General features: G+C 40.3%; 1 protein-coding gene across 2 annotated transcripts in view; it reads right to left on the bottom strand.

Moving 5' to 3' along the window:
• SPECC1 (sperm antigen with calponin homology and coiled-coil domains 1) overlaps positions 1–24,623 on the bottom strand; it is a 962,422-nt gene that overhangs the window by 34,853 nt on the left and 902,946 nt on the right. For both annotated transcript variants that reach the window (XM_053706122.1, XM_053706123.1), the window contains one exon: positions 7,370–7,429. In XM_053706122.1, the coding sequence (XP_053562097.1) occupies positions 7,370–7,429 (60 nt within the window). The remainder of the gene's footprint in view (positions 1–7,369; positions 7,430–24,623) is intronic.

Raw genomic sequence — 24,623 nt, forward strand, 5'->3', positions numbered from 1 at the left:
AAAAATAGCCTCAGAAGAAGTAAAAGTATCAAATTTGGAAAATTTGGAAAAAGTGTGAAGGGACGACCAAGTCGCAGCCTTACTAATCTGTTCAACAGATGCATCGCTTCTAAAAGCCCATGTGGAAGCCACAGCCCTAGTAGAATGAGCCGTAATTCTTTCAGAAAGCTGCTGTCCAGCAGTCTCATATGCCAGGCGGATGATACTTCTCAGCCAAAGAGAAATAGAGGTAGCTGTAGCTTTCTAACCCCTACGCTTTCCAGAATAAACAATGAATAAAGAAGAATATTGACGGAAATCCTTAGTTGCCTGTAAGTAAAACTTAAGGCATGGACCACATCCAAATTATGCAACATACGCTCCTTCTTAGAAGAATGGTTAGGACATAAGGAAGGAACAACAATTTCCTGATTAATATTCTTATTTGAAAACAACCTAAAAACAGAACTTTCCAGGATAACAATTTGATATCCATGGAATGCATGGGTTCAAACGGAACCCCTTGAAGAACTCGAAGAACTAAATTCAAACTCCAGGGAGGAGTAATGGGTCTAAATACAGGCTTAATTCTAGATAAAGCCTGACAAAAAGACTGAACATCTAGTACATTTGCCAAACGTTTGTGAAACAGAATTGACAAAGCTGAAATTTGTCCCCTTAAGGAACTTGCTGATAACCCTTTCTCCAATCCTTCTTGGGGAAAAGACAGAATCCTAGGAATCCCAACTTTACTCCATGAGTAACTCTTGGATTCACACCAATAAAGATATTTACACCATATCTTAGGATAGATTTTTCTAGTGACAGGCTTTCTAGCCTATATCAAAGTATTGATGACCGAATCAGAGAATCCTCGCTTCGATAAAATCAAGTGTTCAATCTCCACGCAGTCAGCTGCAGAGAAATTAGATTTTGATGTTGGAAAGGACCTTGATTGAGAAGGTCCTGTCTCAATGGAAGTTTCCACGGTGACAGAGAGGACATGTCCACTAGATCCGCATACCAAATCCTGCGTGACCACGCAGGCGCTATCAGGATCACTGAAGCTCTCTCCTGTTAGATTCAAGCAATCACGCGTGGAAGGAGAGGAAACGGCAGAAACACATAAGCTAGGCTGAACAACCAAGGCACTGCCAAGGCATCTATCAGTTCGGCCTGAGAATCCCTTGACCGGGATCCGTATCTTGGAAGCTTGGCATTCTGTTGAGATGCCATCAAATCCAATTCCGGTCTGCCCCATCTGAGAATCAATGAGGCAAATACCTCCGGGTGAAGTTCCCACTCCTCCGGATGAAAAGTCTGCCGACTTAGAAAATCTGCTTCCCAGTTCTCTACTCCTGGGATGTAGATTGCTGACAGATGACAAGAGTGGGCCTTCGCCCAACTGATTATCTTGGATACCTCTATCATCGCTAAGGAACTCCTTGTTCCCCCCTGATTGATAAATGCCACAGTCATGATGTTGTCCGACTGGAATCTGATGAATTTGGCCGAAGCCAACTCAGGCCACGCCTGAAGCATATTGAATATTGCTCTCAGTTCCAGAATATTGATTGGAAGTAGAGACTCCACTTGAGTCCAAACACCCTGAGCCTTCAGGGAGTTCCAAACTGCACCCCAGCCCAGAAGGCTGGCATCTGTTGTCACTATCACCCACGAGGGTCTGCGGAAACAAGTCCCTTGGGACAGATGATCCAGCGACAACCATTAAAGAAGCGAGTTTCTGGTCTCTTGATCCAGATTTATCTGAGGAGATAAATCCGCATAATCCCCATTCCACTGTCCGAGCATGCACAGTTGCAGTGATCTGAGATGAAAGCGAGCAAACAGAACGATGTCCATTGCCGCTACCATAAATCCAATTACCTCCATACACTGAGCCACTGATGGCCGAGGAATGGACTGAAGTGCTCGGCAAGTTTTAGAATCTTTGATTTTCTGACCTCCGTCAGAAAAATTTTCATGGCTACCGAGTCAGAGTTCCCAAGAAAGAAACCCTTGTCTGTGGGACAAGTGAACCCTTGTCTATGTTCACCTTCTAGCTGTGGGTTCTCAGAAAAGACAACACTGTGTCCGTGTGAGATTTTGTCATCCACGGTAGTCATATATTGACCCTCCTGGATCATTGGTAAGTTTGTTCGTATAGTCTCCATCTTGAACGATGGGACTCTGAGAAACTTGTTTAGACACTTGAGATCCAAAATGGGTCTGAAAGTTCCCTCTTTTTTGGGAACCACAAAAAGGTTAGAGTAAAACCCCTGTCCCTGTTCCAATTTTGGAACTGGACAAATTACTCCCATAGTAGAAAGGTCTTTTACACAGCGTAAGAACGCCTCTCTTTTTACCTGGTTTGCAGATAACTTTGAAAGATGAAATCTCCCTCTTGGGAGAAAGTCTTTGAATTCCAATTGATAACCGTGAGTCACTATTTCTAGTGCCCAGGGATCCTGAACATCTCTTGCCCAAGCCTGAGCAAAGAAAGAGAGTCTGCCCCTACTAGATCCAGTCCCGGATCGGGGGCCGCCCCTTCATGCTATCTTAGGAGCAGCAGCGGGCTTTTTGGATTGTTTACCCTTATTCCAGTTCTGATTAGGTCTCCAGACTGACTTAGATTGGGTAAAATTCCCTTCCTGCTTTGAGGAAGAAGAAGAAGCGGGGGGTCCACCTTTAAAATTCTGAAAGGAACGAAAATTATTCTGTTTACCCCTCATTTTAACCGATTTATCCTGAGGTAGGGCATGGTCTTTACCTCCTGTAATATCAGAAATGATTTTCTTCAATTCTGACCTTTAAAGGGAATAGCTAAAAGCTTATGTTTTGATGACACATCAGCAGACCAAGATTTGAACCACAATGCCCTACATGCTAAAATAGCAAATCCTGCATTTTTGCCGCTAATTTAGCAATTTGAAAAGCAGCAGCAGTAATAAAAGAATTAGCTAGCTTGAGAGCCTTAATTCTATCTAAGATGTCATCTAATGGAATCTCAACCTTAAGAGACTCTTCTAGAGTCTCAAACCAAAAAGCTGCTGCAGTAGTTACTGGAACAATGCAAGCCGTAGGTTGTAAAAGAAACTCCTGATTAACAAATAATCTCTTTAGAAGACCCTCTAATTTCTTATCCATAGGGTCTTTGAAAGCATAACTATCCTCAATGGGTATAGTAGTACGCTTAGCTATGGTAGATATAGCTCCCTCTACCTTAGGGGCCGTTTGCCATGAGTCTCGAATGGTATCTGATATGGGAAACATTTTCTTAAAATTAGGAGGGGGAGAAAACGGTATACCTGGTCTATCCCATTCCTTTCTAACAATTTCCGAAATTTTCTTAGGAACCAGAAAAACATCAGTGTAAGTAGGTTCTTCCAAATATTTATCCATTTTACACAATTTCTCTGGAGGAATCACAATAGGGTCACAATCATCCAGAATCGCAAAAACCTCCCTAAGTAACAGGCGGAGGTGTTCAAGCTTAAATTTAAATGACATAGCATCCGAATCTGTCTGAGGCAAAACATTCCCTAAATCAGAAATTTCACCCTCAGACAGTAATTCCCTGATCCCCAACTCAGAGCACTGTGAGGGAACATCGGAAATAGCTAATAAAGCATCATTACATTAATACTTGACCTACTGCGATTACCCTGCAACACTGGTAATTTAGACAATACCTCTGTAAGGGTAGTTGACATAACTGCAGCCATCTCCAGCAGAGTAAAGGAATTAGACGCACTAGAAGTACTAGGCGTCGTTTGTGTGGGCGTTAAAGGTTGTGACACTTGGGGAGAATTGGATGGCATATCCTGATTCTCTTCAGACTCAGAATCATCCTTAGGCACACTTACTTTATTTAAAATATGCTTTTTACATTGTAAAGCCCTTTCAGTACAAAAGTTACACAATGTTAGAGGGGGTTGCACAATAGCTTCTAAACACATAGAACAATGAGAAACCTCAATGTCAGACATGTTGAACAGACTAGTAATACCACAAAAGTCGTTTAAACACTTATTTATAGCATAAAATAAACATTAGAAAAAACGTGTACTGTGCCTTTAAGAAAAGAAAAAGTGAACAATTTTTCCAAAATGCACAAAAAACGTTAAATTATTCCCAAATTTAACTTAATATCGATGGTTAATCCAAAAATTACTGCACCCAGAAGCAAGGGCAGAAATAAGGCTTTAGAAGTACTTATATCAACATCTAGTCAAAAAATAGCTAAAAATACCCTCTACACCTCGCCACTGCTGTGCTGTGGCACCTACCTGCCCCCAGAGTACTTTGAATCAAGTTTCAAACCCTTCAGACCAGCTACACAGTCCAGGAGCCACCGAGTTACTGTTTGCTGCTGCTAAGCCTGAAGGAAATGCGCCAAAATAGGCTCCGCCGCTTAAGGTCAAAAGTTGGAGTAGGCCCAAACAACACCGCATGGGAATGCAGTTTTGCACTAAAGTAGAAATACACACACAATACAACCCTCAAGCATAAAACCAATAAGTTTTAAGTGCCAAAAAATAAAAAACATAAAACATCGTTTTTTACATTGTCTCCCATGTCACATAGTGCCCAAATATCAACTAATGATAAATATAATATAGGGAATCCAGTAACACCTCTCTTATTAAAATAGGTTTTACTGCTTACCCCATTCCCATACAGGGAAATAATGCCAGCCAGTTCTTATACACCAAGTCTCCTCAGAAAAAAAGGCTGCACATACCTTAATGCTGCTTGTAGCATGAAACCGGTCTGCACACTGAAGATGTCTCATGGTTACCTTCAGAAGTCTTGTGGGAACCAGCGTGGATCTTAGTTACAACTGCTAAGATCATCAACCTCGGTGCAGAAATCTTCTTCCATATCCCCCTGAGGAAAATAGTATGCACCGGTACCATTTAAAATAAAAAACTTCTTGATTGAAGAAACTAAAACTAACACCTCACTTTACCATGTCTTCCTAGTATAACACAGGCAAAGAGAATGACAGAGGGTGGAGGGGAAGGGGCTATATATACAGCTCTGCTGTGGTGCTCTTTGCCACTTCCTGTTAGCAGGAGGTTAATATCCCACAAGTAAGGATGAAATCCGTGGACTCGTCATATCTTTGTAAAAGAAAAGCTTACTTCACTAACATCAGTACAATACACCATATACTGCGCTACACAAATTCATTAAGAGTAAATTAATGTAAGCTTTTATTTCCCTATTTATCTGTCTATAATTTTGAGGTTTCATTAATTTGCAGTATCCCATGTATAGATTTGGGGAACTAAATACTAGCAACATTTCACTATGATACACCAATATAGTCCATAAAATAAAAATAAATAGTTCCCCTACATTTCCTTAGTAGTTCTCAATGTAAAGAATCTATAGGCTAGCACATTATGACGCAAGCTGTCTCTATATTATTACCAAGTCTTTTTCTGTAGGTACAATGAGCCACAATCAATTCATATGATGGTTCAATATACTCTGCAGGCTCTCACCTATGGATTGGTTTATTTATGGATTTTTTCAAATAGAATGTTCTTCTACATATATCCCACACATTTTTGTAAAGTTCAGCTTCAATGCTTCCCACGTAGTTACTTCTCGTTCTGAATGTTTTATTTTACTTGTGGTTTCAAAAACAGTTCATTTGATAAAACATGTTTCTAACATTCTCTTTTTTCATAGTTTATTTGTTTTAAGATTTTTTTTTTTAAAGAAAACTGAACAATGAAGAATGAAATTATAATGAAAACTGTTGTTGTTTTTAAATTGAGGAATATATTATGCACCTAATATTTTCCCATCATTTATCTACATGGTTCTTTAACCTTATAAAATACAATGATAAACTGTGCAGAAGTTTAGAAATCTATTTGTATGTCCATCCATATGCGGATTCCATTGGTCCGTCCATCCATCCATCCAGCTAAACATTTATTGGTTGCTTTTGTTTATCCATTCATTCACATATCTATCTATTTATCTATCTATCCATCTCTGGATCCATTTGCCTATTCATCCATCAAGCTGTCTGTCTATTTCTTTATCTCTCAATCTCATGTTTAGTGACACCATCCTATGCTACTTAGTGTAAAATGAGAGCCAATGTTAACATGGTTTCTGACAACTTAAAACAACTAAATGTTAATATAATGGAAATTATTTTAAACAAAATATTTAATTAGAACAGTAAAAAAGTAAATTTAGATAAATATTTTAACTGTATTACTTTCAATATTTAAAGGCTTCATGCACAGAATAATTTTGCCACTCTAATAAATAATAGTGCTTAATTCTATCATTTAGATCTGATTGGTCTAATCTAAGGTCCAGCAACCACCGTCCAGCATTGCAATTTATATGAACTGTACCATTTCCTAATTTTCTACCTCTTCCTATCTGCAACCTAGTTTTCTCCTCTGCAGCTGACTCCTTGTACATCTGTGTGAATATGCAGGTTAGAGACACTTGTGTTCTTATAAGCAGAGCCATATATCTGTTGAGAAAATGCTCAGTTGAAGTTAATTTATATAGATGTATTTAATTTGGTTCTGAGAGAATTTCTAGGTTTTGTTTACTACTTCTGCAAGTGGAAAAACAAAATCTATTGTGGTCGCTCTCTTGAAAAATCTGACTCACATGATTTATAGAATTAAAAAGTGAAAAACCAGACTAAAAACATTAGAGAGTAGATAAAACATTTGTAAGCATAAACCATATAAATCACATGAGAGCCTGTGTGGCTGATTACTGTATATGTCAAACAGTAGAGTTACGGGAAATCTGCTTCCTATACAAAATTCCCAAGAAATATAATATCCATCAGTCTAGTTATTTTTGGGGGCATGAACAAGGGAACACACGTGTTCACCCTTCAGTTCATAAAGCATGTAGCACGCACATCATTATGCTACAGCATTAACCCTTTGGCAACCAGAAGCCTGCAACACAAAGTGTGGCATTGCAATACAATTTACTTTGACAGTAAAGGTTATAAGGGGGTAAATAACAGTGTATAATAATCATTTTAGCGATCCTGTAACTTGAAATCAGACATTGTTAATAAATCTATACCCTTGGTATTTTCATATCATCAAGTATTTAATTTATCGTAGTACTAACTTTATCTCACTTTTACATTTTTTGTTATACACATAGGACTACTCACTTAAGCACTCGTGGAAACAGCTAATAGCTGTCAATATGAAAAATGAATGATGCCTTCATACAAAGAATTCCTCTGGCGCTATTGTGCTTTTGTATAATGCAGCATGGAGAGGTATTTGCCTCTTGTCGGCAATAAGGTGATATTATCCCTGTCAAGCAAATCTGAGCCTCACCAATGTAATTTGGAAAGAAAACAAAAACTCACCAGACTGGGTTTGATTCCTATACTTTCCGCCGCTTGAAATGCCAGCATTAGATTTTTTTTCTGTAACACAAAATGAGTCAGTGTGAATTAGAATAGTTTATGATGGGACTGAATACAAACAACAACAAAAACATAATTTTTACTTATCTACTGATTTTTAATCTACAAAGAAAAACTTATATATCCACTAGTTTATTAAGGGTAACTGTACAGCTAAATTAAATAAACACTAAGGTAAGAATAACTAGAAACCAATAAGTATAACGTGTTAATAATTAAATTGGACATTCTAGAATCAAACACCAGGCAAACAGCTAGCCGCAGAGCTTTCACTAGATCAGTTTAAACAGAGGTGCAGCTAAAGTCTCTGGGCACTGTAACTGACATTTATGTCCACATATTTAATAACCACAAGTAAGAAATCACTAATACCAACGTACAGCCAGAATACTAAAATATACCTAATTGTTGCAAAGTATCAGGTGTACTACAAAAAACTATTTGTCAAAATATGTTAGAAGATTATCAACATGTGTTAGTCACAGACAAAACATGCATATAATTATGGATTACAATGCAGATAATGCAGGCATCTGCCTAGGGCCACTTCACAGGGTCTTCTATTATCCTATAATATAAAAGGCCAAGTGTGTGTTTGTCCGAAGCTGTCATGCGCAGTAGAGACAGCATGGGGACAAACACACCTGGCCTTACCTGACAATAAATCCATGCTGTTTGCCGCAAAAGTGGGCGTGGCTGGTGGGACCGTGGGCATGGCCAGGCAGGACCATGGGCATGGCCAGGCGGGACCATGGGCATGGCCAGACGGGATCGGCATGGTCAGGGGCGTGGTGGGGCATTGGAACCTTTTGCAATTAAGTAGATGAAAACATGTAAAAGCATATTCATGCAATATTCATATTTAATAAAGTGTTATACTGTGTAGTGACTGTAAATACTTCATATTCCAATATTCTGCACATAGCAGAATATATTCTAAGTATTTATTAATAGATATTACTATATATATATATATATATAAATATAACTATATATATATATATATATATATATTTTTTTTTTTTTTTTTACAAAAAAACATCAGATATATGCTTTTGGGAAATAAGAACCTGGCGGAGGCAAAGACATCCCAGCCATAGGCTTAAATACTCCTCCCACTTCCTTCATCCTACAGTCATTCTGCCAAGGAACCAGGAACAGTAGAAGAAATACCAGGGTGAAAAGGTGCCAGAAGAATAAAAAATAAGACGCCACACAGAAAAAATACGGATGGGGAGCTGTGGACTCTTTCCATCTGAAGAAAAGAAAATGATCAGGTAAGCATAATTTTAGTTTTTCATAAATGGAAAGAGTCCACAGCTGCATTCATTACTTTTGGGAAAACAATACCCAAGCTATAGAGGACACTGAATGCAAAATACGGGAGGCTACAATAGGCGGCCCATTCTGAGGGCACCAGGCCTGAAAACCCACAACCCAACCAAACTCCGCTTCGTCGGAGCCGGACAAAAAAACTAGAAGGAAAAGGCCCCAAGGACACTGACCCACAGATAATCTGAAAGCCTAACTAGAGACCGCAAAGACTCAGACTCACTGAGCCAACACTCCTCCAGGAGAACCGTCGCTCAGCAGTTGGTCCCCACACAACCCTTACTAGTACAGTACCAAAATCCACAAAAAAGAGAGGACAGGCAAAAGGTACAGCAAGATCCATAAAGGAAAAATCCCCTTCAAAAGAAGGTCAAGTCCACAGAGACCAGAATTGTACCCGGGAACAAGGGGAGACGACGCCCAACTCACAAGGAGCGACCAGGCATCAAGGAGAAGAAACATCTCCCAAACATCGTGCAACAGCACAGAAAAAGATAGCTGAAGACAAAATCCTCAAAACGTCAGAACTCAGAGACTGAGCAAACAGAAAAATTACAAGTAGCAAACTCAGAAAGAAAAACATCCAAGTCCAGTAACACGCTGCCATCTGTAAGAAGACACGGAGAAAACACTATCCGTAAGGAAAAAGCGGGCGAACAAAATAGCCGATTGCCCAACCTCTGAGACAGAGCACACACTCCAGGCGATCCAGGCCGCCAGGCCTACTCACAGATCTCAAAGGGGGAGAAGCAAAGAACCTCTAAAAAAAAAAAAAAGGTCCACTGGCCCCCCAAGACCTGAGGATGAACAACAGATCTCAGATCCTACACCTAGCCGGACCAGCCCAAGCATCGGCAGATCTGAAAGCAGGGGAACAGAAAGGAACCCCAATACCGGCCCCAAAAAGGAGCGGAAGAATGGACACAGCCACTTCAACCTAGAGACAATCGAGCAGGCGTTAGACCCAAGGAGATCTAGCAAAGCCACCCAACTAAAGTCTCAATGCGGAGGCAGCAGCTCCCCAGATGGAAAAGAACAACAAAGAGCAGACCAATCCCCAAACCAGATGAAACATCTGTTCCAACCTCCCAAACACAGAAGAGGCCCCTAACAAAAGGACAATGTTATAGATGTGTATCTTGCAGCGCCAAGATGTCAACCATACAAGCTGTGCTCTTGTTGCGGAATCTCCCAACCAGATCCCAAAATGTCAATATATAAAAAGTGCTTAGTGAGTACAGCGCTACAAAATCCCAGACGGAAGGATTTGTGGCTAAAGATGGTGTCCACGATTGGTATAAATATATGTGACGAGTTGATAATAATGCAAATAGCCTAAAGGTCTAAGTGCATGGATATTATAATATATACGAACAAAAATAACTTATAATGGATCAGATGCTCCTATATGTTAATTTAAAAACCATTTATTAATAACATATTACTGATAACATTTGATTTAAAAGGTCCTTGACAATATGTGTGTGCATAAAATACATAAAAGTCCTTTAAAACACAGTTCTATGACAGGATATAAAAACAAGTCTATGGTACCAATATGTGCACATAAAAATAGGGGGGTTCCGGAATACAGTCTTAATACTGAAGAATGGTCATGAGATCCTATGTTATATCGACTTGGTAGAGTGTCCCAATAAAAAATGCAAAAAATGTGTGAAAAAATGTGAAAAAATTAAAAATTCAAAGATAAAATATATAAAAGAAAAATCAAAAATATATCAAAAATATCAAAAATATATCAAAAATATAAAAATATATAAAAAAATATAAAAATACAAAATTTGTGATATCACAACTGTGAAAAAATATGTGAAGTGTTTCCAAAAAAATACCTTGGTGATAGTCAAATATATCCTTAAAAATAGTGATATATATAAAATAGTGTAACAAAATGGTCCCAAAAAAGGTGTAACAAATGCTAACTCCAAATGTAAATGGTAATGAAAAGTCTATTAAGACTTAAATGTGTCCAAAGTATATATCCAAACAGGTGTAGTTGTACTGTGTAGGTCCTCTTCTTGAGGTGTGTATTAGAACTTCATTATAATAACTTGAACCTAAAAAATAACGAGAAAAACGGACATAGTGCAATAAAGCTACTAAAAAATAATTGTAGAGATAAACTCACCAATATGATCCTGAGCCGTAATACCAGTTAGCCAATGCGTTTCGGTTCACATAGAACCTTTCTCAAGACTGGTATCGGCTCTATCGTATGTCTGCCTTAAATGTGTTTGTATGGCCAATAGGATTGGGTTAATTTTTGCGCCAAAAGTTTGTGCGCCAAAAATTCCCGCCAAAATGTGCCGTTACGAAAAAGGCGTTTTTTAGTTGTATATGAGTCTTAATTTGATGCTTTTCTTATTACGTATTTTATAGTCATATATTTGTTCCATTATCGTCCTTATCCTTATAGTTGTTATGTCTTGTTAACCGGATGTTTTTACCGGAAATGGAGATTAACCGGAAGTGACATCATAGTTCGTGTGCGCACTTCCGGTTAGCGCATATTATACTTCTTCCCACAGAGACTGTGTCTCTGTAGATAACGGTTGTTGGTATTTGGCTCAGGATCTGTATAAATGTTAAAAAATGTTAAAAAATGGTTGATTTCACTAAACACAATCTTCAATGGATTGGTCCATTCCGGAGCACTAAAAAATATATACAAATAAATATAGAAATACAGAAGGTCCATTCTGGAGTACTAAAAAATACATACAAATATATGTAGAAATACAGATGCAATACAATAAAGATACATAGTTATATAAAGGGAAATGCATAATTATATAAAAAATGGACTGTATATATAGCTTTTCAAATGGATTCAATAAAATCATATATGTTATTAAAACAATAAGTTACAATATTAAAACAGAAGGTAAAACTGCTAGGTTAAAACATGGGTTAAGACGTCAGTTTTTCTAGAAAAAATGTCAGTGGTGTCTAAAATATCAGTGGTTTCTAAAATCTAAAACTTTAAAACTTAAAACTCCAAAGAACCAAACTCTCACAATGCACAAGTTTCAAAATGTCTAAGCTGGATGGCCCTTTGGTATATTTCCACAATTTTCACCCATTACATAGGTGTTGTAGGGGGTCAGATATGGGGTTATCATAGTAGATGGGATATTTCCGTGCTGCTATTTAGACCTTTGGGAAAGGTACAATCTAGCTGGAAAATCCACTTTGATTCCACTTTCAATAGTTGTCTTTCAAAATCTCCCCCTCTCCAATTTTTTAAAGGTCTGCTGATGCCCATATATTTAAAAGTTTTATTGTTACCATTGTGGACTTCCTTAAAATGTTTGTACAGTGGAAAGTCCTCCTTGCCCCACTTTATCTGTAAGAGGTGCTCTCGAATTCTATCTCGGAGTTTTCTGGAAGTTTGTCCTATGTATTGAAGTCCACATCCACATTCAATTAGGTATATGACGCCCGAATCCTGGCACCTGATCATTTCTTTCATACTGAAAGATTCTTTTGTGATCTTAGACTTAAACGTCTGGCTCTTCTTACCGTGTTTGCAAGCCTTACATAAATGGCATGGAAAAAAACCTTTTACTGGTTTGCCATATACATCGTTTACTCTGGTCTTTCTGATTGCTGTCGGTACGCTGGGGGCAATCATAGTTTTCAGGTTTTTTGTTTTCCTATATATGAACGTGGGGGATTCTTCTAGATCTTTTCCAATTATGTTGTCTTCCTTGAGAAAATGCCAGTGTTTCTTAATTATCTTTTCAATTAGAAACTTATTCTCACTGTATTCCGAGATGAAAGGTACCTTTATGGTCTTGCTTCCCTGTGCTGTCTTTTCTTTATACTCCAGCATCGATCTTCTATCCATTTTCCCCACTTCTTCTATTGTTTTATGTATAGTGTCTTCGTCGTATCCTCTGTCCAGGAACCTTTTTTTCAGGATTTCAGACTGTTCTTTCCATTTGTCTGTGTCAGAGCAGTTCTTCCTAATCCTCATCAGTTGTCCTTTCGGGATATTTGATTTCCATCTGTGATGTTACACTATTTTATATATATCACTATTTTTAAGGATATATTTGACTATCACCAAGGTATTTTTTTGGAAACACTTCACATATTTTTTCACAGTTGTGATATCACAAATTTTGTATTTTTATATTTTTTTATATATTTTTATATTTTTGATATATTTTTGATATTTTTGATATATTTTTGATTTTTCTTTTATATATTTTATCTTTGAATTTTTAATTTTTTTCACATTTTTTCACACATTTTTTGCATTTTTTATTGGGACACTCTACCAAGTCGATATAACATAGGATCTCATGACCATTCTTCAGTATTAAGACTGTATTCCGGAACCCCCCTATTTTTATGTGCACATATTGGTACCATAGACTTGTTTTTATATCCTGTCATAGAACTGTGTTTTAAAGGACTTTTATGTATTTTATGCACACACATATTGTCAAGGACCTTTTAAATCAAATGTTATCAGTAATATGTTATTAATAAATGGTTTTTAACTTAACATATAGGAGCATCTGATCCATTATAAGTTATTTTTGTTCGTATATATTATAATATCCATGCACTTAGACCTTTAGGCTATTTGCATTATTATCAACTCGTCACATATATTTATACCAATCGTGGACACCATCTTTAGCCACAAATCCTTCCGTCTGGGATTTTGTAGCGCTGTACTCACTAAGCACTTTTTATATCCTAACAAAAGGAACCACACCTTCATAAGGAGGACAACGAGCCCCCTGAAGAGGAGAGCATCGATAAACACCTGCCCATAAGACAGGAAATTGTAGGAAGAACCGAGAACACAAGGCCACGTTACTGACGAACACAGAAAGAACCCCTAAATACACCATTGTGCTAGCACACATACCAGGCACAAGAGTGACAACTGAGCAACTGCAAACCTTCCGCTTGCTAGGCAGGAAAGCCCACCATCAGGTCACATTAGATGGCTGTCCCAAGTGGACCTTATCGTCCGGCACAAGACAAGCCCCAAGGAGCCCCGGCTCTCAGTAAATCTGGACAAGTTGTAAAACAGAACAGCCAGAACAAGGGCTAAGCCCAAGTACCCCGGAAACTGGAACCCCCATGGCCAGTCCTAGGATCATTTGGTCAGGTAACATCGCACAGCGGGATCCACAAAGAGAATACGCTGAGTAAAACCCTTGACAGCCGGAAGATCAGGACAAGAAACCCGGGCCCCACAAATGTTTAGATTAAACAATCTTCCAGGAACATAAATCCCTTGTCTGATATAAAAAAAACAGACCTCCCAGGGAAAAATCCAGAATAACCCGGATAACAAAAGCAAGAAGCCCTTGCAAGTCCCAATCCAAAGGGAAGAGACCACCCCTTGCAGGAGCCCAACACTCCAAAGAGCCAAGGCCTCCCAAGGCCATAAAAGGACACTAGAGCTAACAGGTGTTTAAGCAACATTACCATGATTGTGCTAGCCACGAGCTCCAGATACAAGGAGAACAGTGAGGACAAGTCACCCAAACAGAGCAACAGCAAGCCTCCACATCACCTCAGATTCAAAGTCAGAGGACAGTAAAACATGGGTTTGGATGCCACCTGGATGGCAATACCTGAACCATATGAGTGGAAAACCACTAGGACCTCTTCTATCCCAAAAAGGAGATGCAGAGCATTCCCAACACCGGAGAAGGACCCCTAACCGGAGCCCAAAAAGACCTCACAGTTTAATGTCCCGAAAAAAAACAACAACCAACTCCCGGAGGAAATCCAAGTCCCCCGAAGGTGACCCAATCCACAAGAAGAAACGGACAAAGTCCAAGAAGGTATCAATGAAGAAGAGAACCACTAAAGGAAAAAGTCCAAAAAGGACAATTCCCAGGGCCTCTTAAGGCAACACCGCCCCGACCGGCAGAAAAGAGGTGCTAAACCCTCTAATCTTCCCACCACGTGGGAAGGAATACTCTAGGTTACGAGGGTATCGGAAGCAACAGAGAGTGACACAGCAAAATTCACTGACCCAGTCACCAGAGAGACGGCTATTTAAGGACTGAAACAATCCCAAGAGCCGCACGGACCCGCAAGTCCTCTTGAGAATGTTTAGCTGAAACTTGTAAAACAAATAACAAGAAACATAAATAATATTGAGAGTACTCGACAGCCCAACCTGACCAGCAAGGTATAATTGGCGCCACGTGTCTGAATAAGTCGCGAGACAGACGATCTGAACCCAAGCAGGACCAGCCTGCAACCAAGGTCATAACTGCCAAGCTGGCTAAACCCGCCCTCAAAGAGGGAGGAAGAAAAACAGACAAACATGGGACTAACGTGTCCCGAACAACTTCCACAGAAGCAAACAGAGAGTATCGATCCCAGAGAAAGTTCCTGCAGGAAACATAGTATGAAAAACATAATTTATGTAAGAACTTACCTGATAAATTAATTTCTTTCATATTAGCAAGAGTCCATGAGCTAGTGACGTATGGGATATACATTCCTACCAGGAGGGGCAAAGTTTCCCAAACCTCAAAATGCCTATAAATACACCCCTCACCACACCCACAAATCAGTTTAACGTATAGCCAAGAAGTGGGGTGATAAGAAAAAAGTGCGAAAGCATAAAAAATAAGGAATTGGAATAATTGTGCTTTATACAAAAAAATCATAACCAGCACAAATGGGTGGGCCTCATGGACTCTTGCTAATATGAAAGAAATGAATTTATCAGGTAAGTTCTTACATAAATTATGTTTTCTTTCATGTAATTAGAGTCCATGAGCTAGTGACGTATGGGATAATGACTAACCAAGATGTGGATCTTCCACGCAAGAGTCACTAGAGAGGGAGGGATAAAATAAAGACAGCCAATTCCGCTGAAAATAATCCACACCCAAAATAAAGTTTTTTTTTTTTGTTTTTTTTTAATATATTTTTATTGAAGTCATAAACAGTTACAACCAAGGTTATGCCCAAAAGCATTTACAGAAAAGTGCAATTACAATATTATTGGATGAGTGTTACAAACAGAACCTTACGAAAACGGTATAATGTATCCAAACAGCACATGTAATGTTATAGAATTTGGGCAGTGAACAATAAGACTTCAGTTTTATAATAAAGGCAATAACAATAAAACCAAAAATAGTCCTCCCTGGGCCATATAGGAGTCAAGTTGAAGTGTCGACTTCAGATACAATTAGGGCCAGGGAAGGGATTAGCCTTATAGTGTAAAGGGGTGGGGGGGGATGCAGCGGGCAAGAGCCGCTCGATATATAATAGGGGGGGGGGGAGAATGGAGGGCGGAGCCAGTCGTGATACCAATCTTGAGCTAACTGTTATCGGGATTCTAAGTGAGCACTAGTTTCAATTGTCAGGTACACTTCTAAGGATATCTAGACAGAGTATAAATTGGAATACTCAATCAAAGGGATATTGTGGAGAGCTTTCATTGGTCTAATTATAACCTGGGAATAATGCTGTATAAACCAGAATAATTCTTAGTACACGGGGTATGAAGGCTGAAGTAGAATTAAACACATAATACAACTATATCATGACCAAGACGAGGGATGGACTCTCTATAAGATGGATAGGGGTAGCTCCCAGCACTATTAATTAAGGAGGGGGACATTAGTGTGCAAGGTACATAAGAGATTTCCAGGTGAGCCCCTCCCCTGGGGAATTACCAACTATAGGTGATGTGGGAGAAAGGTATAGGGGTATGACCCGCAGGCAACCAGTACCGGCGGGAAAGGGAGGGGAGGAGCCCACCAGAGACAAGTAATTTAATATTAATATAAAACTCCACCTAAAGAATGACCTATCTTAGGGACATAAATATAATAAAGCATAAGCATAGTATAATTAGTGCAAAGATTTTCTTTAGAAATCTTGGCTTTAAAGCTATAAACTGAAGGTATTAGGCGCACATAATTATAAAGTATTAGTAGGCCAGATGATCCTGCAAAATATTATCTCACGCTAAATGTATATAGATGTGCTGGCGGTAATTCACACTTTTTTTTTTTTCTATGTGGATGTGTAGGGAGTATGGAGGGCTGGTACATCATATAACTAGGTTATATTATAAAATCTAAATTAACATATAAGTAAAAGGGGGAAAAATACTGTTTGTGCCCCAGAAAGTCTCAGCTTAGGGTCCCAGCTTATACCAGCTAGCTGACGAAAATGAAAATTACTAAAACCCCAGGAACCTCTGTTGTAAAGTATTAGGCTTTGTACCTGTGATACCAGAGGGGGAATACAGGGCTGAGTAAGCATGCATTAAAGATCACATAGTAATCCTCAGGGTACTCCCCAAAATTGCCTTGTAGAGTAAAACAGCCATTGAAGTATATTCAATTTATCCCTTTTGCAGTTCTAAGGGGTGAAGAAAGATTCAGGTGCATATTCAATAAACCTAGTTAAAACAAAGCGCTAGTATATTAGCCAAACACCAGCAAGCTCTTTAGTTAGAGGGGTTGTGTATTAGGATCCTGCTTTGCTAGGGAGATCTGAAAAGGATATGTGGAAGATTAAATTAAGTCTTCTATTGGAAGGAGCTCCTATAATACAGCATGACTTACAATAACATATTCAAATGTAAAATCTTGACACTCTCAGATCACAGATCTAGCATAATATAACTGTGAGACCCTTATACACCAAACAAATATAACTTATAGAACATGAACCATAAAAGTAAGAAGACTTATACGTCTAAATATCTCAGCTTGCACTAGAATGCGAACACATAAACATTTAAGCCACATAGGCCGGCTAACTAGGCAGTACAATCAAATATGTTGTGTACAGTTCTGGGTCATAAGAAGTATATGAATTAAGCTAGCAGAAACTCTGCGTAGATGTAACTACTGCATTTTATCTCAAAGTTAACTAAATTAGTAGATAATGTATAGTCTCACACTCTAACTCACCAAGGGCCTGGTTCAAAGTACAATATCACCACAGCTCATTCACTCTTAAATTTTTAAATAGAGATCCTGGTAACTGCATAAACTGTTACAGTGTGGAAAAAGAAAGGTGTGATCTCTTATTTGATAACTGTAGTAATAAAGAGAAAGAACGTTCTATACAACATTTAAGGCCCATTAAGTAAAGGAGAATGGGTATATGACGCTGCTAGTTACATTCTATTTAGTGACTATTATGAACTTTTAGAGTATGTAACACACACAAAAAGAAAAGATAAAAAGGGAATAACAATTAAAGAAATAGGGTAGCAATAAAGCCTTAATGACTTTGCAGTAGTGGGCTCATTGTCATGGCAATCTCCCCATCACAGAATTATACCACGCTAGGGAGTCAAGTCCGACATTTAAGTCATATCAGCCCACGCCAAAGGTAGGAGCTGCAATAGAGGGTACATGATCCATTCGCAGCAAGACCTTGTAAATAAAAGAGCAGTGAATGCTTGCCTGTTCTGACAGTCCCGATGTCCAGATCATAGCAAGCAAAACTGTGTCGGCCGCTGTGTGTTCTATGGCATCCGGAATTGTAGTCCATCTATGCCGGCGTGATTTCTTCTCTTGGCTGAGACATGTTCTGTATATGAAACATATAGGCAGACCCTCCTCGATCCCTCAGAGTGGAAGCATTAGTGCAGTTGGAAGAATCAAGCGCTTCTAGGTAAACCTCACCTTTAAGTCGGGCCGTCTTAAATGCCAAGTGAAAGGTCCCCTCTCTTAGGACATGGCAGTTTTCTGTAGCAGCTGGTGCCTGAAGTATATTAGGTGTGAGTGCCCTTTGTAGGTTTGAACGAGGCGCTAGAGATAGGAGTGTGCGTTGCGCATCTATGCTCTGGGAGAGTCCCACTGATCTCGCAGCAACGGCTCCCTCAGGGACCGGTTCAGTTGCATCTGGCTGTACAAGGTCGTTGCTTGGTTTGTCAGGCAGGATATTAGTCGAGTCCTGTTTGGGTAGTTTCCCCTGCGGTAGCTCAAAAGAGTGTTGAGCCGGTAAGGAGTCCTCTGATCGATCAGCCACGTGTGCAATATAGCTGGGTAGGCAGATAACGCCATCTTGGCTGTGCAGCTCCACAAGGGTAGATCTTAGTCTGCAGAAATAGTTGTCGGCTTTATTAGATAAGTCTTTCAAAATAGAAATGAGGTGTGCTGCAGACTCCTCCATCTCGAGAGCTCGAAAAATAATATATAGAGATTCCCAGAACACTATAAATAGAGGTCTTAGGAATCAGGCTTCAGGAGCTCTGCAGCAACACGTCTTCCCTCTACGATAGCTGGCTCCGCCCCCCCAAAATAAAGTTTAAATCTTATAATGAAAAAAACTGAAATTATAAGCAGAAGAATCAAACTGAAACAGCTGCCTGAAGTACTTTTCTACCAAAAACTGCTTCAGAAGAAGAAAACACATCAAAATGGTAGAATTTAGTAAAAGTATGCAAAGAAGACCAAGTGGCTGCTTTGCAAATTTGATCAACTGAAGCTTCATTCCTATACGCCCAGGAAGTAGAAACTGACCTAGTAGAATGAGCTGTAATCCTTTGAGGCGGAGTTTTACCCGACTTGACATAGGCATGATGAAACAAAGATTTTAACCAAGATGCCAAAGAAATGGCAGAAGCCTTCTGACCTTTCCTAAAACCGGAAAAGATAACAAATAGACTAGAAGTCTTTCGGAAATCCTTAGTAGCTTCAACATAATATTTCAAAGCTCTAACTACATCCAAAGAATGCAATGAGTTTTCCTTAGAATTCTTAGGATTAGGACACAATGAAGGAACCACAATTTCTCTACTAATGTTGTTAGAATTCACAACCTTAGGTAAAAATTTAAAAGAAGTTCGCAACACCGCCTTATCCTGATGAAAAATCAGAAAAGGAGACTCACAAGAAAGAGCAGATAATTCAGAAACTCTTCTAGCAGAAGAGATGGCCAAAAGAAACAAAACTTTCCAAGAAAGTAATTTAATGTCCAGCGAATGCATAGATTCAAACGCAGGAGCTTGAAGAGCCCCCAGAACCAAATTCAAACTCCAAGGAGGAGAGATTGATAACAGGTTTTATACGAGCCAAAGCTTGTACAAAACAATGAATATCAGGAAGACTAGCAATCTTTCTGTGAAAAAAAAGAACAGAAAGAGCAGAGATTTGACCTTTCAAGGAACTTGCAGACAAACCTTATCCAAACCATCCTGAAGAAACTGTAAAATTCTAGGAATTCTAAAAGAATGCCAAGAAAAATGAAGAGAAAAACACCAAGAAATGAAAATCTTCCAGACTCTATAATATATCTTCCTAGATACAGTTTTACGAGCCTGTAACATAGTATTAATCACAGAGTCAGAGAAACCTCTATGATTGATAATCAAGCGTTCAATCTCCATTCCTTCAAATTTAAGGATTTGAGAACCTGATGGAAAAAAGGACCTTGCGATAGAAGGTCTGGTCTTAACGGAAGAGTCCACGGTTGGCAAGTGGCCATCCGGACAAGATCCGCATACCAAAACCTGTGAGGCCATGCTGGAGCCACCAGCAGAATAAACGAACGTTCCTTAGAATCTTGGAAAAAGAACTATAGGCGGAAAGATATAAGCAGGATGATACTTCCAAGGAAGTGACAATGCATCCACTGCTTCCGCCTGAGGATCCCTGGATCTGGACAGATACCTGGGAAGCTTCTTGTTTAGATGAGAAGCCATCAGATCTATTTCTGGAAGTCCCCATATTTGAACAATCTGAAGAAATACCTCTGGGTGAAGAAACCATTCGCCTGGATGTAGTGTTTGGCGACTGAGATAATCTGCTTCCCAATTGTTTATACCTGGGATATGAACCGCAGAAATTAGACAGGAGCTGGATTCTGCCCATACAAGTATTCGAGAGACTTCTTTCATAGCCAGAGGACTGTGAGTTCCTCCTTGATGATTGACATATGCCACGGTTGTGACATCGTCCATCTAGAAACAAATGAACGACTCTTTAGAAGAGGCCACGACTGAAGAGCTCTGAAAATTGCACGGAGTTCCAAAAATGTTGATTGGTAATCTCACCTCCTGAGATTCCCAAACCCCTTGTGCTGTCAGAAACCCCCATACAGCTCCCCAACCTGTCAGATTTGCATCTGTTGAGATCACAGTCTAGGTTGGAGGAACAAAAAGAAGCCCCCTGAACTAAACGATGGTGATCTGTCCACCACGTCAGAGAGTGTCGAACAATCGGTTTTAAAGATACTAATTGAGATATCTTTTGTTTAATCCCTGCACCACTGGTTCAGCATACAGAGCTGAAGAGGTCGCATGTGAAAACGAGCAAAGGGAATCGCATCCAATGCAGCAGTCATAAGACCTAGAATTTCCATGCATAAGGCTACCGAAGGAAATGATTGAGACTGAAGGTTTCGATAAGCTGAAACCAATTTCAGACGCCTCTTGTCCGTCAGAGACAGAATCAAGAACACTGAATCCATCAGGAAACCTAAAAAGGTTACCCTTGTCTGAGGAATCAAACAAACTTTTTGGTAAATTGATCCTCCAACCATGTTCTTGAAGAAACAACACTTATAAAAGACTGGAAAGGTTCTTTCTAGAGAAAATGAGCAAAGGGAATTGAATCCAATGCTGTGGCCATAAGACCTAAAACTTCTATGCATATATAGCAACTGAAGGAAATAATAGAGACTAAAGGTACCGATAGACGGAACCCAATAACATTATCCCTTGTCTGATAGAGACAAGGACAGTGACACAAACTATCTGGAAACTTAAAAAAAGGTGACCCTTGTGTGAGGAATCAAGAGCTTTAGAAAAGAAGATCCTCTAACTATGTCCTGAAGAGTAAGTGAATCATATGAGATTCCGCATCCTCAGAAAATAATCTGAATGAAAACAGAAAAATGAAAATATGCATTTATTGTATCTAATGAAAACAAATAATGCTATCAAAGACCATAAAAAGGCAAAATAGTTTGAATAAAACTCCAAAACCCGGTTAATTTTTAAAAAAAAAATGGCGCCACATCCGGTAACGCCGACATTTTTTGGCGCAAAAACGTCAAAAAAATGACGCAACTTCTGGGGGCGGAGTTAGCCACTGAACTGTTCAGACGTGCATGTGCTGAGCTCCTGAGCCCTAAAACCATAAAACGCTATATAAAGATTTATTTTTTGGGTTCCTTTGCCCAACTTGCTATCAGAAGCACCGTGGACACTAAATAGGGGCAAAATATTATACCCAACTTGATCTTTTGGGCTCCCCTACGCAGAAACTCTCTGCTGCACCGCTGCGGTATACAGACCAGCCTTTCACCGCTCATTGCCGAACTTGCTAGAGAGGTACCCCGAGTGAGACTGCCGACTCCCTTACCACCCAGACCAACTGGCCTGCCTCTCGTGCCACTAACGCCACTTACCACCAGCAACGGACAGACTCCTAACTGGTCCCGCAGCTAGTGCGGCAGCTCTCCACCTACTCCGGAGGGTCGGGGCTCCGCTCCGGAGTAACCGCTCAACCCGCCTTAGCCTGCCCAGCCTCTGATTGAGCCTCATCCTACCGCATCACTCCGGAGGGTCGGGGATCCGCTCCGGAGTGCTTCGCTGCTGTTCTCTCCCACGCGAGTGGGGCTGCCCGGCATTTGGGAGCTCTCCTGAACTACCTCTGAAATACCTGAAGTTACCGGACCTGTGGTTGACCGCTATACTGACCATCCTTACCTCCCGGTGGGTCCGGTGACCCTGAAGATCTGTCAGATTTCTGTGGTCCCTGGGGACCAACTGCGATCCTTTTCCAGCAGGCCTTAAGAAAAGGCGCGAAGACCCGCCATCTTGGGGCCCTCTCACCTTTACGGCTCCTCCGCAGAGTGCCCGGCTGTTTACACGGCTCACGGCCCCTGAGATATACTATCCATCAGCTTTTTCATAAGTGCCCCACTGCAAGACCGGGTAAGAGCCAGCTTGTTCAGCTGACATCCTTCTCTATCTCCTCTGACCCCGGTGAGTAGCCAGCATACATGTAACTTTGTCACACGGCAGCAGATACAATAAGAAGCACCCCTGCTATAGAGACTTTTTCTCTCAACCATACCTTCCCAAAGAAAGTAACTTTGTTGGGACTTACTCATTACCCACGCTAAACGGACCTTACATCTGCCACACATTTAATACTGATTGCTTGCTGGGAAAAGTTGTACTCTCACATATACCTAAGGCCACACTTTATACAGAAGAACTTCCAACTATCAGTGTACTGTTGTTGTTCATTTATTGCTGCTGCGTCAGCACAGGTGTCCTTGAGCATCAGCTTAAGGTGGAGTGTTATTTTAATCTGCCTAACAACCTTAATCCTTTTCAGGCCCTCAGACATCGTAGATATACTGGACACACAAAATTGCAATTAATCGCTGCTCTGTCTTACTGCTTGCCTAACTGCTATTTTTCTTTACAGGTTGCTCTCCTCATAATTAATTTGTATTGTGTTTAGATATATACGTGTAGCTGAGCTAGAGAAATCCCTCAAGACTCACCCTTTCCGGCCTGGCTTGTCCAGGCTGGTCACCTCCACTTCCCTTTTCCCCTTCCCTTGGGTCGTATCCCTCTTCCCCGAGTCGAGAGGGAATATTGGTTTCTGGTGCAGTTAGCCCCACAACATTGCTGATGGAGTAGTGTATGCTAACTACCCCTCATAGCAGCACAGGCCACAACAATTCTGTTTTGATGTAAAATATCCTTTAACTATGTAGGTAGCTCCTTGATGCCGTGACCCCAGTCAGCCTGATTTAAGCAGACCACTATAGTGCTATCACTATCCTCAATTTTGCTGAATGTCCATGCAGAGCCGAAAAATGCCCCAAACTTTCAAAAGAAAACAAAAGCCCTCTAATACACCTAAACGTACAGTGGTGGATCATTTCAGTAAACCCCTCTCTAGATCCCTAGCTGGCACAGATGAAGAACTCACAGATGTCAGTGATTCTGCTGAAACCCCTAATGAGACTGCCCTGCTCCAATCAGTGGGGCGATCCCTACGCACTGGTCAAGAGGTTAACAACAACCTTATGGATTCTATTACCACACTCTTGGCCTCTCACCACGACTCCCTCTCTAAGAAATTCGAGAAGAGCCATGCAGATCTGAAACGTGATATAGCTTCTATTGGAGAACGCACTGACACCATTGAACGTAAGCAAGAAGATTTAATGATCGACCATACCAACCTGCTTGGCTACTCTCAGTGCCTAGCTGAACAAATCTCCGATCTAGAGGTCAAGCTAGCCGACCTCGAAGACCGCACCCGACGCAATAACATCCGAGTGAAGGGTATTCCGGAGTCTGTCCTCCCTCAGGACCTAGACAAATACCTACGAGAGTTTTTCACCACTATTGTTGGCCCAGAGGAAGGTCAGGAAATGCTGATTGATAGGGCACACAGGGCACTGAGACCCAGGTCAGCAGAAGGAGATAAGCCGAGAGACGTTGTAGCGCGGCTTCCACTATTACACCTTTAGAGATAAACTACTCCGAGCATTAGTAGGTGGCAGAAACCTCCCAGAACAGTACTCTGACCTACAAGTCTATCAAGACCTCTCCCCACACACTCTCCAACTAAGGCGCCACTATCAGCCCTACACTAGATTGTTGAGAGACAAAGCCATAAAATATAGATGGGGATTTCCTGTTAAGCTTCACGTCACTAAGGATGGCCACCAATATACAGTATCCACTCCACAACAAGCTAGAGAACTCATGCAGAGGTGGGAATTGTTACCACCAGATCCGCCTGGAGATCATCACGACAAAGATCCCACCAGAGGACTGAGAGCCTCGGTCCCTGAGTGGCGGCCCCTTCCCCAGAGACTAAACAACACCCAGAAG

The sequence above is a fragment of the Bombina bombina genome, chromosome 3 (genome assembly GCF_027579735.1).
Source record: "Bombina bombina isolate aBomBom1 chromosome 3, aBomBom1.pri, whole genome shotgun sequence".
NCBI classification, from domain to species: domain Eukaryota; kingdom Metazoa; phylum Chordata; class Amphibia; order Anura; family Bombinatoridae; genus Bombina; species Bombina bombina.